This window comes from Notothenia coriiceps, unplaced genomic scaffold (assembly GCF_000735185.1).
Source record: "Notothenia coriiceps isolate Sejong01 unplaced genomic scaffold, NC01 NC01_scaffold00023643, whole genome shotgun sequence".
Lineage (NCBI taxonomy): Eukaryota > Metazoa > Chordata > Actinopteri > Perciformes > Nototheniidae > Notothenia > Notothenia coriiceps.
The window spans coordinates 10,789-26,349 of NW_011356344.1; the positions used below are offsets into that span (position 1 = coordinate 10,789).

The 15,561-nt window shown below is 42.2% G+C and overlaps 1 protein-coding gene across 1 annotated transcript in view; it reads left to right on the plus strand.

Annotated features, from left to right (window-relative positions):
- The window catches only part of LOC104954709 (zinc finger protein DPF3-like), a 15,776-nt gene extending 2,376 nt beyond the window's left edge, over nt 1-13,400 (plus strand). Inside the window, exons 2-11 of the mRNA XM_010781889.1 lie at nt 4,388-4,548; nt 5,060-5,167; nt 7,390-7,517; nt 7,919-8,014; nt 8,211-8,271; nt 8,625-8,666; nt 9,122-9,265; nt 9,952-10,065; nt 10,169-10,936; nt 11,457-13,400. Coding sequence (XP_010780191.1) covers nt 4,388-4,548; nt 5,060-5,167; nt 7,390-7,517; nt 7,919-8,014; nt 8,211-8,271; nt 8,625-8,666; nt 9,122-9,265; nt 9,952-10,065; nt 10,169-10,329 — 1,015 coding nt within the window. The 3' untranslated portion in view covers nt 10,330-10,936; nt 11,457-13,400. The remainder of the gene's footprint in view (nt 1-4,387; nt 4,549-5,059; nt 5,168-7,389; nt 7,518-7,918; nt 8,015-8,210; nt 8,272-8,624; nt 8,667-9,121; nt 9,266-9,951; nt 10,066-10,168; nt 10,937-11,456) is intronic.
- The last annotated feature ends 2,161 nt before the right edge of the window (nt 13,401-15,561 follow it).

The following is a 15,561-nucleotide window of genomic DNA, read 5'->3' on the forward strand; positions in this document are numbered from 1 at the left end:
CCCCCCCCTTGTTATGTGGTAGCTCTAGCTTCCTGTGAAGGAGCAGTGCACCTGCAAATATAAGAAACCTCCCAGACAAAAGGCTCTGAAGTTGTGTTTTTAGATTAGGTTTCTGGTCTCGTTTATTCTTAATGTCATTCAGATCCATTTTAATGTTGACACCGGAGTTTTTGTCACGACTGTCATGATCGCTTTTCCTCTGCAAACTGCTCCCCCTGCAAAACTTTGTCGTCAGATATGCAAAATGAGTGTTGACACATGCTCACATTACGGACGCAGCCGTGTGACACAGCGAACCGTTGACAGGAACACGCTGATAGCAGAGGCCGTACTGGCCACAAGATTTGCTTTTGTTCCTCGCCCTCATGCACACACTCGCCTTCTCTACTCGACTGGAAGATATTGGGGATGTGTAGCACATACCTCTGAGGCACCTTCTTAAGCCCTGAAATGCACATGTCCTAGTTCAGTTGGACTCCACACAATGTTTCCACTTTTAGGCATTGCTGGACTTCAAAGGATAATTATTAATTATAGTTTCTTTCAGACTTGGTCTTATATTTGTTGTGTCATTTCCATCAGTTTTGGTGGAACTGGATTCTCAAAACTAATAACTAAGATCTTGGGAACAAAGGAAACCAAAACAAAAATGTCCAACAGTGTTAGTAATGATCTGCCAAGCAATCAGTCTTTGTTGTTTGTACACAAGATAGCAGATTATCTAAACCAGTGGCTTAAAATGTGGGGGCCTAGTCTCCTCTGCCAGTTAAAAGATACAGTTGTGGCGTTAATAAGCATAGCTGCAAAGCAGATATATTTATGCTGCATAATGTCCTTCTAATTATTCCTCTAATTTCCTTAAATCTTTCCTTTTTCCCTTTTTAAATTACTTGATTGCTTTACCTCTTGTGGGTTATAAAAATGTAATGGGATGACAGTTTACAAGTAGATGTTGGATAGGACCATGTTTCGCGACTGAAACATGTTCTGTCTGTTGACCTTCATACGAGCAAGAAGATTGATCTACTATTCATATATTGTAAGCAACATGACTGCCCTGGCTAAGAGCTGCTGTCCAACGTCAGACGCAACTGAAAAAACCCAGAAGGACTTCAAACCAGATCTCAGTGCTATGATAAAGGCAGTAAAACACCCAGTAGTATTTAAGAATGCAGGTTTTGTTACATACTTATCTAGCATAGTAGAAAATAAAACATATTTTCTTATCACTCTCCCTCTTCTGTTTTATTGCCTCCTCTGTCTTACGCAGTTACCTCTTGGCGAAATGATCTCTAGTAGGCAGGGATGCAGTTTACATGTCTAGGGCTTATGTTGTGATAGGGAGCTTACAGCCTGGAGGAAGACAGAATTGCATTGTTAAGCGAGGCCTTATAGGAGACCGATTTCAATGCTAATGGTATCATTATTCTAAAGCCATTACATTGTATAATAGACATTCACTTCATAATGATAAGTAAAAGCAAATCTATTGCCTTTTTGTGGGGCTAAAAAGTTTGAGAACCACTGATCCAAACCACTGTATTTAAAGATGAAAATGAAAGTGAGTTCACTTGAGGTGTTGGCTATAATCTGTACAGGAAACGGTGGTCCCGCATCTGTCAAGAGTACGATAGGTCAAAGTAAACCAGGAAGCTGTTCTGTAAACCATGATGTTCACAACTGACAAGTGTAATAATTTAGCTGTGTGCCTTTTTAGTATTCTCTTCTGAGTAAGAGCTAGTACCTTTTTATTATTGTCAGGTTGCCAATGTTTTTTTTACACGTCTTACTACTTTTTTAGAGATATATTTGTTAGCTCTTAAGTGCCATGAATGTCAAAGGACAGTGAAAAATAGAACCTTTGAAACATGACAGAATTGGAGAAGTTGTGTACTGATTGGAGTGGTCTGTCTGTGTGTGTTTGTTAGTGTGACACAATCCCCCTCCTGTGTCACTGGAGGTGTGGGTCTCGTCACTCATTACAAGTGTGAGAAAGATCTCTCACCATAGCCAGTGCACCTGCTGCTCGGGGCAGCGGGCCCTGATAGAGAGCGTGTCCATGCAGCACCCACCAGAACACTTCCGCCACTTATTATGTGTTCTCCCTCGCCAGTCCCCTCCGACCCTCCCTGCATGTTTCACGGTTAGCCTCCCGACTTGGTTTGTTTAACTCAAGTAATCTCCGGAGTGAGTGTACCTATGAAGCATGCACTCGTAGCTGACTTCAGGGAGCATTAAAAGGCTCTAATATGCTTTTTGTGTTTTTTCCCCTTTTCTTTAGTGTGTTATAGGTTTGTGTGCATTTAAACCTCAAAGTTCATGCCACAGGGAGTTTCTCTCCCACACACTCCCCTGCCTGAAATGCCTTGATTTTAGTTAGTCTAAGCGGTTGACCAATCACAACAGACCCTGCCAGCTAACCAATCAGAGCAGACTGGGCTCTGGTTTCAGACAGAGGGTGAAAACGGTGCTGCAGCATGAGAAAAATAAAGCGCTTTCTGAACATGTAAACATGTCACAGACACTACATACGATTATGAAACCTGAAAATGAGCATAATGGGGCCCCTTCAACAGCTGATCTGCTCCATATTATCCAGGCATTGTAGTAAAGAAAACAGGTCAGTTTGAGTTACTGTTTGAAACGACAGCACACATGTGGTACTAGTCTGAGATCTGTGTTATTACACAGCTGTTTGTTATTATTTTTTATGGGCCAAATACTTATCTTTAAAAGAAATCCTCGAGCAAGCTACTGCTAAAGGTGTCAAACCTCTGATCTTGTATTTTCAGCTTTGTGGCCAATCTGTTTTGAGTATATCCCTGTGTGATTCCCCTCGTAAACATTCCTGTATCTTGAAGGGTGAGAAAAGCTGGTTCATCTCAGAAATAGTGTTTTGCATGCACTAAGAAACACTACTGTATGTGACATCTTTGCAAGACAAAGAGTAATAGTGATATTATAGTACGTACAGCCTCAGTGTGATTGTTACACGAGGAAGGAAAAGTCCCATAGTCGTTAGTCATGATCTGATGTTCGCATTTAACCTCCTTTTCTCACCATTTTCCCTTCTCGAACCCAGTTGTTTTTTATTTTTCCGCTTTCCGTCATCTGTTTTTTTCTCTTTCTCACACCTTTCCACTGATCCCTGCCCTCGCTCTGTACCTGTAACTGTTTACTCTTCTCAGTTACACAGACACGAAGCCCTCTCTTTCCCAGAAGCCTCACACACTGTGGCTTTTGTCTGAGCCGCGGAGCAGTGGGCTTTTGTGCGGGACAGCATTCCTGACACGGCTGTTCATCTGCTGGACGTTGTCTCATCAAGGGTTAGGGGCAGAGACGGAGAGAGATCTGGAAGACGCTGACGAATCAGGCTCCCACCTCCTCCACCTCTAGTTTACGATTCCAGGCTCCACTCGCAGACTGCTGCTCATTAGTTTCATTCCAAAATGGCCGTCTTCCTAATGTTGTAATTGAGAACACGTGGAGGAACTTCATTATGCGAGAGAGGTTCATACTAGGAGAACCAGTAGCTTTAATGTGCCCTGTTGCCCCTTTGATATAGCAGCAGACTGAAAGTCACATACAAAGTACCTTGCCGTGATTTCAGAGTCGCAGCATTTACCCCCATCTTTGATATAGTCAAATTAGAACCTGCCCTTGTGCTAGGCACTCTGCTGAGATTAATTAAGTAGGCTAATTACCATACTAGGCGTGTGGCAGCGATTGAGGGCTTGAATGTGAAATATCCTCCCCCATTTCACTCTGAATATTAACATTTAAACCCTGAGGGACTGCCAAAATCTCAGTGGTGCTATAAAAAGTGGAACTAAAGTGTGAGAGTCTTAGCTGCTTGTACATCAGAGGAGTAACTTCATATCAGAGCCTGGATTCAGCGTTGTTGTAATAATGTAACTGAGTCAACTCTGCCGTAGCTCAAATCTAAAATCAGATCAGACAAAGAGCCCACAGAGGTAATGTGTTTAACCTCGGGAGCCGGATCTGTGTTGTAACTGGGTTGCATTGTTTTCCCCTTTCCTCAAATTCTTCCCGATAGCAAGCTGGAAGAGGAGAGAGAAGCTCAGCTGTCAGTTTGAGACTCACAATGCACAACGCTGATTAGATGTTTGAGCAGACATTAACAGCATTATTATGGCTGTGAAGAGTTTCTGAGGGATACAAATCTTGTAGCTGCCTCAGCTCAGTGATTTAATAATCCGCAGCCAGCAAGAGAACAGGCTATTATCAAGGCATTCATACTACATGATACAAAACCTCATCTCCATATCAGAGATTCTGCAAATGTGATCACATTAAGGTCGTCTTCCAGCCAGCTGCCACATCGTGCAGTGTCACTGACCTATGCTGATAACGTTTCCCTCCTCAGGTTGGGCGACCAGTTCTACAAGGACGCCATCGAGCAGTGCCGCAGCTACAATGCTCGCCTGTGCGCTGAACGCAGCGTCCGCCTGCCATTTCTGGACTCACAAACCGGCGTGGCCCAGAACAACTGCTACATCTGGATGGAGCGACACCACCGCAGCCCCGGTGGGTAAACACACACACACACACACACACACACACACACACACACACACACACACACACACACACACACACACACACACACACACACACACACACACACACACACACAGAGATACTGTTTAAGTGTTTTAGTCCATTAAGCTTGCAGAATTGCTGTCTGTGTCTTCATTATCTAAAGCTGTTAACATTATTTTCTTTATTGTGAATCAGTTTTCGTTAATCGGTGAATCATTTAGTTTAAACACTTTCAGAAAAGAGCGAGAAATGCCTTTCATGATTTGAACACATCCCATGGTGACATTTTCAAACTGCCTTTTTTTTGGTTAACAGTCTAAACCTGGAATATATTCAGTCCAAAAATGATACAAAACAGATTGGTGAATCATATAATAGTTTTACAGTTACTAATGTTGAGTATATTAATCTCAGAAATCTGTAAAGTGTAATCCGGTGTTCCTACATCAGAAGGTATTTTTTATTATCAATGTGTTTTACTGCTTTTATTATACAGGGGTCGCAGCCGGGCAGATGTACACATACCCCGCCCGTTGCTGGAGAAAGAAGAGACGGCTGCACAACGCCACGGACCCCGGCCTGGGCATCTACGGTCTGAAGATCGGTAAGATCCTGCAGCCTCTCCTCCACAGACCACCTGCCCGTTACTTCCTGCTCCCTTTAGTCTCTCCTCCCTCTCGTTCGCCTGCCTTCCCACCCGCCTCCTTTAGCTCATGTGATTACTGGTGATGATGTGGAATCATCTGGCTAAAAGCATATCACTCTGTCTCAGCGCGCAGTCATTTTTCAGGGGATGAAATGTGGCTGTGTTCACCCCGGCTGGTAAACTTGTTTTGTGAGAAGGAGAACATGTAATTAGATTTACCGCTGCTGGGAACAGCGAGACGGAGTTCGACCACTGCAGACACTATTTAATAAATGTTATGGAATGAAGTTTGGCCATCTCTGGCTGCCACTTGAAACCAATCACTCAACACATCTCCCCTCTCCTCTCTATCGTATTTTCTCCTTGACACCTCCCTCGCTGATTGGTTTTGTCCCTTTTTTCCTCTGACAAACTCATTCATCCCTCCCTGTAGTCTGCCATGCAGTCTGCGAGTGTTTTTCTAGCCAATGATCTCAAGTAACTGGCCCATTCTGTGCCTTAAAGCGTGCATACCCACTGGGATGTCACACTACCCTTAGGAATGAACAGGACAAAGGAGAGAATCTCACACAGAAAACATTGAGTCTATCAGTAGTTTCTACAAAAACACAGAAATCCATTGTGTATTGACAGAAATCTCAACGATCACAAACTATTTATTTCTGCATTGCATTGTGGAGAAGTTGTCAGAAAAAGGAGCAGGCCTACGAAGAGAAACCAAAATGGAATATGAACCAAGCCTTTGTTTCCCAAACACATCCCACTGTAGACCATTGTTTTCCTCCGAGCCTACGCTGGACCCCAACACCACCATCATGCTGTCCCTTCCCTTCTCCAGCAACAGTGGAGTGCGCTGTCTGCCAGTGCGCAGCCGAGGGGAAGCGTACCCTGATTTAACCTGGCATCTCTTATCCGCTGTGCAGCTGGCCAGAGGTGGCTGGCACAGGGCCGCAGCCACAGTGTGTCTCACTGATGCCGTGCTAGAGACGGGGGCTGCATGCGGAATCAGCTCGCTGCTGCAGGCTGCTGCCGGCTCTATTTTTAGCCCCCCAGCTCCCATGGGTTGGGAGGGAGGGGAGAAGGGGTGGGGGGGGTCGTCTGTCTCGTCGCGGAGAGTTGAAAGTCAACGTGTGCAGACACAATGGTGAGGGGCTGCCGCCGCGTGGTGGAGGCGCCCGTTGAAGTGGAGCGTGTTGTGCCTCTTACCTATGCAGGCTTCTGTCGCCTCAGCACTTCATGCTTAATATTCTGCTAAAGTCTCTCTCGTGGGCCCAGTGGTGAGATGAAGGGCTGATAGAAAGCTGGAGTCAGGGGGCTTTGAAGTGTGCCCTGTTTTCAAACACCCGCAAAGCGACTGGATGATCATGTAGCCGTCTGTAGAGGAGAGATTGTGTAAATAAGATCTGCAGACTGTCAAAGCTTTTGTTTGCTCTGCTTTGTCTGCTCAACCTGCTCGCCTCCTACACTGTTTGTTTGGGTCTTCCGCTATAATGTAGGCAGAGATATCTGCATGATGTTTTCAGGTTAAGACGATAAGCCACTTAACTACATTGTACCTCAGAGATTCCTGAGGACAAAGTCAGCCTGGTGTCTGCATAGTGCCACATCATTAAGAGCTCAATGACAATGCAGTTTCTTTCAGAAGGAAAACATACATTTTCAGGAATATAGTGCTCTGTAAATAGTTGTGATGACACATTCTGAGGAGGCAAAGAAAGATGACAGGCACTCAAGCGAACAAAGGCTCCAGCAAATTGCCACATGCTTTTATTAAGTCTAGTGTGAGTGAAAGGGGAAAGATGCATGGAAATATGTTGATTAAAAAGCTCCTCACACAGGTCAGACACTGTAGCTCGGATGCCTCTTCTCATCATAATAATAATAATAATAACAATAATAATAACAAGTTCTTGAAGGGATTTTGAGCAATATACACGCTCTACTGCTATGATTATATGCCTGTGGTTCTTTATGCCTTAGCAACAGCCATGGCGAGACGCCCTATGTTTTCAGTTTGTCCGTCAAACATCCCAAACTCTTAAAGCGATATCTCACGAAATCCTTGAGGGAATTTCTTAAATTGTGGCACAAATATCCAATTAGACTCAGGGGTGAACTGATTGGATTTTGTTAGACTACAAATGCCTCATCAAATGTACCTTTTTTTTGTCTCCGTGCAGAAGGCGGCATCATGTCCAAGGATAGCCTGCCCGCCCAGAGCACCACGCTGGAGGCTCTGCTGCGAGGAGGGGGGCTAGAGAAGAGGAACAGCTCTAAGAACGACGAGGACAGCCTGCTGGAGATCCAGGTGGGATACACTCCTGTTTAAAGTATGTGCAGTGATATCGCTCAAGTGATTGGGGGGGGACTGGAGTTGCTCCCCAACTGGTTGTCAAGGCAACATGCCCAGTTTTTCCGTCTGACTTCTAGGTCTGATTAGCTGACAGCTTCAACTTTAAATTCCCATTATTATACTGTAGATAATAATAATAATAACTTAATCCCAAAAAGGGCAACGAGAACCTAAAAAATTAAAGGACCTTTAAGTTCTGTAGGACCTGTGAGCATTGTCAGGAACATCTCAATTATCTTGAGAACTAAACAAATGCTACATTTCTTTCCTGTTGCTGCTAAGTGTTTTTTTTTAGCAACCTGGTGCTATAATCAAAGCGGAGTTTAAAAACGGTCTTGTCTTTCTCTTTGTCTCAGAGGGTCCTGGAGGCCGACGCAGCAGAAGATGCTTTTAATGAAGATGACGACTTTGTGGTGGACGCTCCCAAGAAAAGACATCGGGGCAAAGGAAGAGTAAGTACCCACAATACACTGGGTGTCCTGCGCTTACATTTACATAGCATTGTAGATTGTTCGTTTAAGAAGAATTGTATTATCTTAAAAAACGTGTCTGCTGTATAAGGACCTGTGGTGCTGATATCATATGTAGGAAAGCTCTGAACATGCATTTAATTGCAGATAGTGAAAGTATCTGGATGTTTTTCATCAGGGTCGGGGTTCAGGCCGCAAGAAGGCAGAAGTGGATGAAGACAAGCCATACGTCTGTGACAGTAAGTAGAGATGAATTCATAACAATATGTGTTATCTGCTCGTCTGCTGATCCAACAGGAATGTAACACAGGATTGAAAAATCTTATATATATATATTTGTAGTTATTAAAAATAGCCAATAATGTTACTTGTGTCACTGTTGTCATAAAGTCGACCCACTGTAACTCAATAGCCAACAGTTTTGAACCTCAGGATGAAGGTGAAGGGTCACTGTGGTCTCTTGTAATCCTGTACGTGCAAGTTGAATGTGGAAACTCCAGGTAGAGGGTATTGGATGTTTTGTCTCTACTTTAAAGACACATACTCATGCTGTATTCTGTCTCCTATCTGCCTTGTGTCTTCTCCGTTTCAGACAGATACAAACAGAAGCAGAACTCAAAGTCTTCGGCAGCAGGTATCTCTTTTTAAAAGTTTATCTGGATATCGGTTTTGTTAGTTTGTTGAGCTGTAGAAACGTTAGTGCTGTGAGGTTGTTTTTTTTAGCCCCTTGTCTGGTCTGGGATTTCAGACACGATGGTTATGGTGTCTGTGTTTAATGATTATTGTAATCATATCCTAGTGTGCTTATTCCATGTGTGGAGTCAGAAGTGGAATAGGTACCATGCTGCTCTGCATTTAGTGCCTGTAGATATTGTTGGTTACGCTACTTTACAAGGTATTCTAAGCTCATCAGACACTTAGTGGGTGTTTAACTATACTTTTGTGAATTTCTCATTTTCACTACAGCACATTGACGCCTTTATCTTAAATACTAAACCTACATTTAGAAATGCTGTGAAGCAGTTATTTTTAGATGCTGAAATGCAAACAGTTGCAGTAGTTTGACTGAACATCTGCCCTGTGTCGCAGTGTGTGCAAACAAGCGCTACAGGAACCGTACAGGGCTCAGCTACCACTACACCAATTCCCACCTGGCAGAGGAGGGCAGGGCGGGGGAGAGGAGCTCCGTGGCGTCGAAATCTCCCGCTGCACAACAGACTGACAGACACAAACGTAAGGAGTCAAACTGCTGCTCCTGATATAAAACTAACTACCGCTCACCATTACATACCATATGTACTGTATGTATGTCCCATTAGATTAATCCAAGGCTGTGCTGACTGTCAGTCTTGAAATATATAGATACAGTATATATTGCCTAATGCAAGAAGTTAGTGCTGATTGCTCTTTCATATGTAAGTCTGACTCTTGAGTTTTTGGGGGACATTTTGCTTCTTATGTTCTAGATCCTACGAGAAAAAAAAATACATTTATACAAACTTAGTTAAAGCATGTCCATATAAATAACAAATCAAAAAGATCGAACCGGTAGAATACAGGACAAAAGAATCCATATAGACTTCTCGCATTGGCATACTTAGAAGAAAAGACCATGAATGGTAATATAAAGTTCAAATAAAGGAATATTTTGGATCTAAAGTCAGAGCAACAGGTGCTCCCTTTTTAAAATGTCAGCATCCCATCAGCTGTTCAACATTGAATGGGATTAACACTGAAATTGACATTCTTTGTTAAATGAAAAATGTTGTTTGCACAAAGTTTATATTGAGTTAGTAAGATTCAAAAGTATTACTTTTGTAAAACAAACAGAACAAAAGTATTGTTGTGAAAAGTTTGACATTGTAATCAGTGCATCGGTGAACATCAACTGTCTAAAACTACATGTTTTTTCCTTGTAGGTCCAAAGGGTCCAAGTGGGACCAGCATTCCCAACAACTACTGTAATAAATGCCAGGGCTCCATCAAGAAAACGGGTAAATCCGGGTCCCCCTACTCAACCTGCCAATGCAAAAGTGAGTACCCCACAGTATGCTGGGAAGAGAGGGATACTCTTGCCTCATGATGGCCGCTTGTTATCCGTCCCCTGTGCACTGACTGTGTTCCTCTGTGTGCCAGCTGACCGCGGAGCAGAGAAGGAAGACGGGACTTTCACTGGAGCGGAGGAGCTGTTCGGCACCACCTCGGAGAGCGACACCTCCACCTTTCACGGCTTCGAGGACGACGACCTGGAAGAGCCCGCCACAAACAGCAATGGAATATCAAAGCGACACAGATAGAGAGAACATTTCAGAATTCGAAGAGACACTTTTTTTATATGGATTAACCTCTGGCAAAAACCTGCTGCTTCTTTTTCAATGTTTTTTTGTTTGCAGAAAGCACAAAGTGGTCATTTCAGGACCGAAATGCAAGTGGTATTTTATCTACTGAACATTGTTGAATAATTTATGAACACCTTTTTATATATAAATATATATTAACTTTCAAGGCTATGAACGACTGTCAGTGTTTCTGGACAAGTGTCTCCATGCAAAACTGAAGATTTGGAGGGCTCTTTTTCCCCTTCACTGGAGCAGAACACACGTTGTGAACAAAAACAAAAAACACTGGAGAATTTGAACAAGTGAAAAATGTAAAAGCTTAAATGATTTACATTACGTTTGGGGAAATGACTGAATGTCATTGCAGACCCGTACTTGAGCTACTGGGTGTTTTGAATCAGTAGTGTGACTTTGAAGGTCTCAGCTTTGCTCTAACTCTGGATTAAACTTGTGTGAAAATGAAGGAACCAATAAACGGATTGCTACCGGCCACTGGAGATGTTTGCAGAAGAAGAATCCTTTAAAATATAGTCTTACAGATACAGAGGACATCAACATATGAAAGGTAAGGAACTGGGTTGTTTTATCTCGTTAGAAATATAGGAAACCCTGCATGTGTTTGATCAGTGGATATGTCTAAAAACATTGTTGTATATTTGTTGATCTTGTTGTCTTGTCTCATCACACTAGCTGCTAAAAAAACAACAACTTAAAGCTGCTTTAAAGTAGCTCACCGTTGTCACTCTTGGTGTTCATTCGTTGTCATGTTGAGACTCAGGTTACCATTCAGACATAATGTCAAGTTTTCAGTTTGCTGAGCTGTCGTTATCGTGGTTAACTGTGATTGGCTCTGCTCTTTCAGCGCTATGTAATCTTCACACCTGCTGATCTATAATCACCTTCGGCAGCATAACACCTAGGGCTTCAGCTGTGCTTAGTGTTTAGTGCTAACGTTGTCATAGTGAGCATGCTGCTGTTAGCATTTAGCTCAAAGCCCTTTGGTGCTTAGGCGAGAGCTGTTGGTAAAATCTTGTCCAGACATATTAAGTGTGTTTCTTACCCATATTGTCTGTTCTATACTGCAGGAGCACTCAGCACATTGGCTTGTGGCCCAGAGGCGGGGGTGACCAGTGAAGAAGACGGTTTAACTCTGGAGAAAACTAATGAGCCCCGGTGTCCCTTCATATTTGGGCCTACAATAACTGACTGAATCATGTGAACAGACATCCGGCACTTCTACAGGCCATGTGGCTCAATTAAAGCAACTGCTCCCTTGACCATATGTATCGATCCTTCTGGAAATTTGAAATGCGAGTAGTTCCAGCTTCATTTCATCCTTTTCCTGCACTGTGCTGGAGCTCCACTGAGCTATGGGAACACTAAAGGCCCGGCCTCTGGACTGCGGGTGCATCTGGGGCCCAGCCGAGTCCCCGCCCCCCTCTGTGTCTGCCGTGTGTTCCCATGTGACACTAAGACGTCATTATCCTCATCACTGTGCCAGCCTGCCGCTCTGCACTGGAAACCAGCTCTGACAGCCATGACCCTCCAACCTGATTGGACCAGTGACCCCCTGACCCCCCCCCCCCAGCCATAGACATGGTGCTCAAATCCACCACTATTACATGCAGACCTCTGGACTACTGTATTAATACCCTGACATGGACGCTAAGGTTTCTAATCTTTCTGCCTCTTGTTGCTCTATATTTCCTGGGCCTTCTCCAATCTCATTCTCAATAATTTAGCTTCTTTTTATTTTCATCTTTTCTCTGTTGTATACTATTTCTATGTTTTGAATTCTTTAAAGTTTGATTAGAATGACTTCTGGGGTTTGTTCAGACTGTATTGATACCTCTGTCCTGATCAGGTGCACAATAGCCACAACTACTCAGGCATCTTTCATTTCCTCTGCTGTTGATTGTTCAGCCACTCTGCCCTGATGTATGTGATTGTATTCAGTTGGCATGGAAGGACAATAAGGCCACACAAAGATGATCCCATCGTGATCACCTCCCGGGATGCTGCAGTGTCATGCTTTACAGAAATAATCCCAATAACATGCTTCAACTTGACTGCTCTCTACTGATTTTACCTGTCGTCACTCACCATGCAAAACCTCTTTTCTGATTGATATCAACAGTCTCAGCAGATTGTGACAGCAGTGAGAATCGTTCCTCAGATGAATTGAAATACATTATTGTTGCTAGAGGGACATTACTCAGCTCGGATCATAGCGAGTGAAAACCGTAAATCCAAGTTATGTGACATTTCCGTTGAGTGCTTGAGAGGGCCTAATTGCTTTATGACATTTAGAAGGTGCTTGCAGTGCTGTATCAAAAAGCCTTTTAGGTCCCTAGGTTGCACACACTGTGTAAGAGGTCTGTGTCCTTCCAAGTGATTATTCAGTATCGCTGCAATGTTTTAATAGCCGCTCCATTTTTTTTAAGCGAACCATTGGTCCTATGTGTCCATTGTGACTTGCGTAAGTGCTCGTGCATTCAAACCATCTTTCTCCACTTCCCTCAGGGACCCTCCACACAACAGTGTATCTCCTCTGGACAAAGAAAGGATCTGACGTTATCTCTTCTCTTGTGTCAGTTATGTGGTGTTTCCACAGTTGAAATGGGTCATTGTGTCTTTTTATCTTCCAAAGTCATGCCAGTAAAAGTGAAAGCATGTGTTCATAAATCATAATCTGCTTAATGTTACCTACCGTATATGAACAGGACGAGTGTGGTGCAGTTCTGAACAAAAGGAGAAGCTCCTAAATGCAAAAGTCAGTGATGTCGGCTTGGAAATACAAGTCACCAATCATTGAATAGCCCGTATACCTCGTCAAAGACACAGCAATAGGCCCTGGTGCTCCGGCTGAAGAGGGAGGATCAGGGTGGGAACGGAGCCAAGAGGAGATGAAATGGACATGACTGGGCGTTTGTTTCATCTTCAGCTGTAAATACGAGTCGAAACGGAGAGAATGAAGAAGTCTTTGTTTGTTAAACTATTTTTATTGTTCTGAAAAAATAAAGAATGAATGATAACGCTCTGTGCTGGTTTTCTGAGAAAGACCAAGGGTCATTTAGGAAGTGCAGCTGATAAGCGGAAGAATCCTAGACTGGATCGATAGGTTGGAGTGACCCTCAGAATCTGTGAGCAGACAGAAAGGAAAAAAGCACTTGAGTTTGTGAGAGCTGAGGCACAAACAAGGAGTCCAGCACAGGGGCTCTTATTGATCCGTAGGTGCTGCTGGAGAAGTCACGATTCAGTCGGTAGAAGTAATATATGAGCCATAGTCTGCCTTCAGAGAGATACTTACTCCAAGCAAATATAGTAAGATCTAATAATATCTCAATGTTAACTGCAGGTATAAAATAGAAAGGTTTGTAGTCTTAAAAATGATTTAAGGGAAGAACTGCTTTAGTGTTATGTGAGCAGATTCTATTAAATATGACTTTATTATAGAGTGGCAGTAATATTTACACAGGAGCAAGAAACCCATAAAGGTCAATGTGACGACCTCCTAAAGAGACTAGCTGTGATTCAAGAATAACATTATAACAAGCAAGGTACAATATTATGCCAACATATGTACATTCTTTTATATATGAGTATTTGTATTCACCAGACAGCATATTCTAATCCATTTCTGGATGTATGTGTGACTTATTTTAAATGGCGTTCTATATTATGTTTTGTTATGCATTTGTTTATGGCATACTATTTTATGACCTCTCAAAATGCCATGACATGTGTTATGGGAGACTATAATATGAATGACATTTTTCTAGCATATTTTACTATGATTGTAAAATCATAGTAAAATATGATTTTACAATCACATTTTATCCTAAATTACATTTAATGTTTATTTTATTTCATACAATGATAAAAAAATTTTTACATACTATGCTATTGCTATGATATTCTTTTTCGAGAATACCTTTTTCATACACTATATACTTCGACATGCTATAGCCTACTATGTTTATGCTATATATTTTTTCGAGATGTTGGACATACTATATACTATGTTTTTGTTTACTGATATGTTCTACATACTATAGGCTACTATGACTTTTTAACTAATATTATTGACATATATACTACCAGTCAAAAGTTTGGACACCTTCTCATTCAAATATTTTTATTTATTTGTATTCTTTCTACATTGTAGATTTATACTGAAGACATCAAAACTATAAAAGAACACATATGGGATTATCTACTAAACAAAAAAGTGTTAAAAATCCAGAATATGATTTTATATTTTGTTGGCTACTGCAGAATGCTGTGGTAGTCTTGCTGGTTAAGTGTGACTTGAATTTTGAATAAATCACCAACAGTGTCACCAGCAAAGCCCCCACACACCCCCACACTTCCTCCTCCATGCGTCACGGTGGGAACCACACGCAGAAACCATCCGCTCACCTTCTCTGCGTCTCACAAAGACAGCGGTTGGAACATCTCAAATGTGGACTCATCAGACCAAAGTACAGATATCCACTTTCTAATGTCCAATCCTTGTGTTTCTTTGCCCAAAAAATTCTCTTCTTGTTGTTCATCCTCAGTAGTGGCTTCTTTGCAGCAGTTGGACCATGAAGGCCTGATTCAGGCAGTCTACCCTGAACAGTGGATGTTGAGATTTGTCTGCTACTTGAGCTCTGTGATCATTGAATGATGTGGGCTCTAATAGGCTGGTAACTCTGATCATCCTCTGCAGCAGAGGTGTCTCTTGCGCTTCCTTCCCCGGGGGGGAACATGAGAGCCAGTTTCATCATAGCGTTTTTGCGACTGTACTTGAGGATACATTCAAACATACATACAGGTATATTACTATTATTATATTATTAATTATATTATTATATTATATATTATTTCTATTATTATTAGATACATTCATTTCTTTCGACGGTCGTTTCTCTTTACTGAGTTGAGTCGTTCTTGCCATAATATGGATTACAACAGTATTCAAATTGGGCTTTCCACTGTGCACTAACCTTACCTCTGCAGTGTGCAAAGCTGTCATCAAGGCCAAAGGAGGCTACTTTGAAGAATCTAAAATAAAAATCATATTCTGGATTTTTTTACACTTTTTTGTTAGCTAGATAATTCCATGTGTTTTTTTAATAGTTTTGATGTCTTCAGTATTCATCTACAAAGTAGAACAAATTAATAAATAAACAAAAACCATTGAAT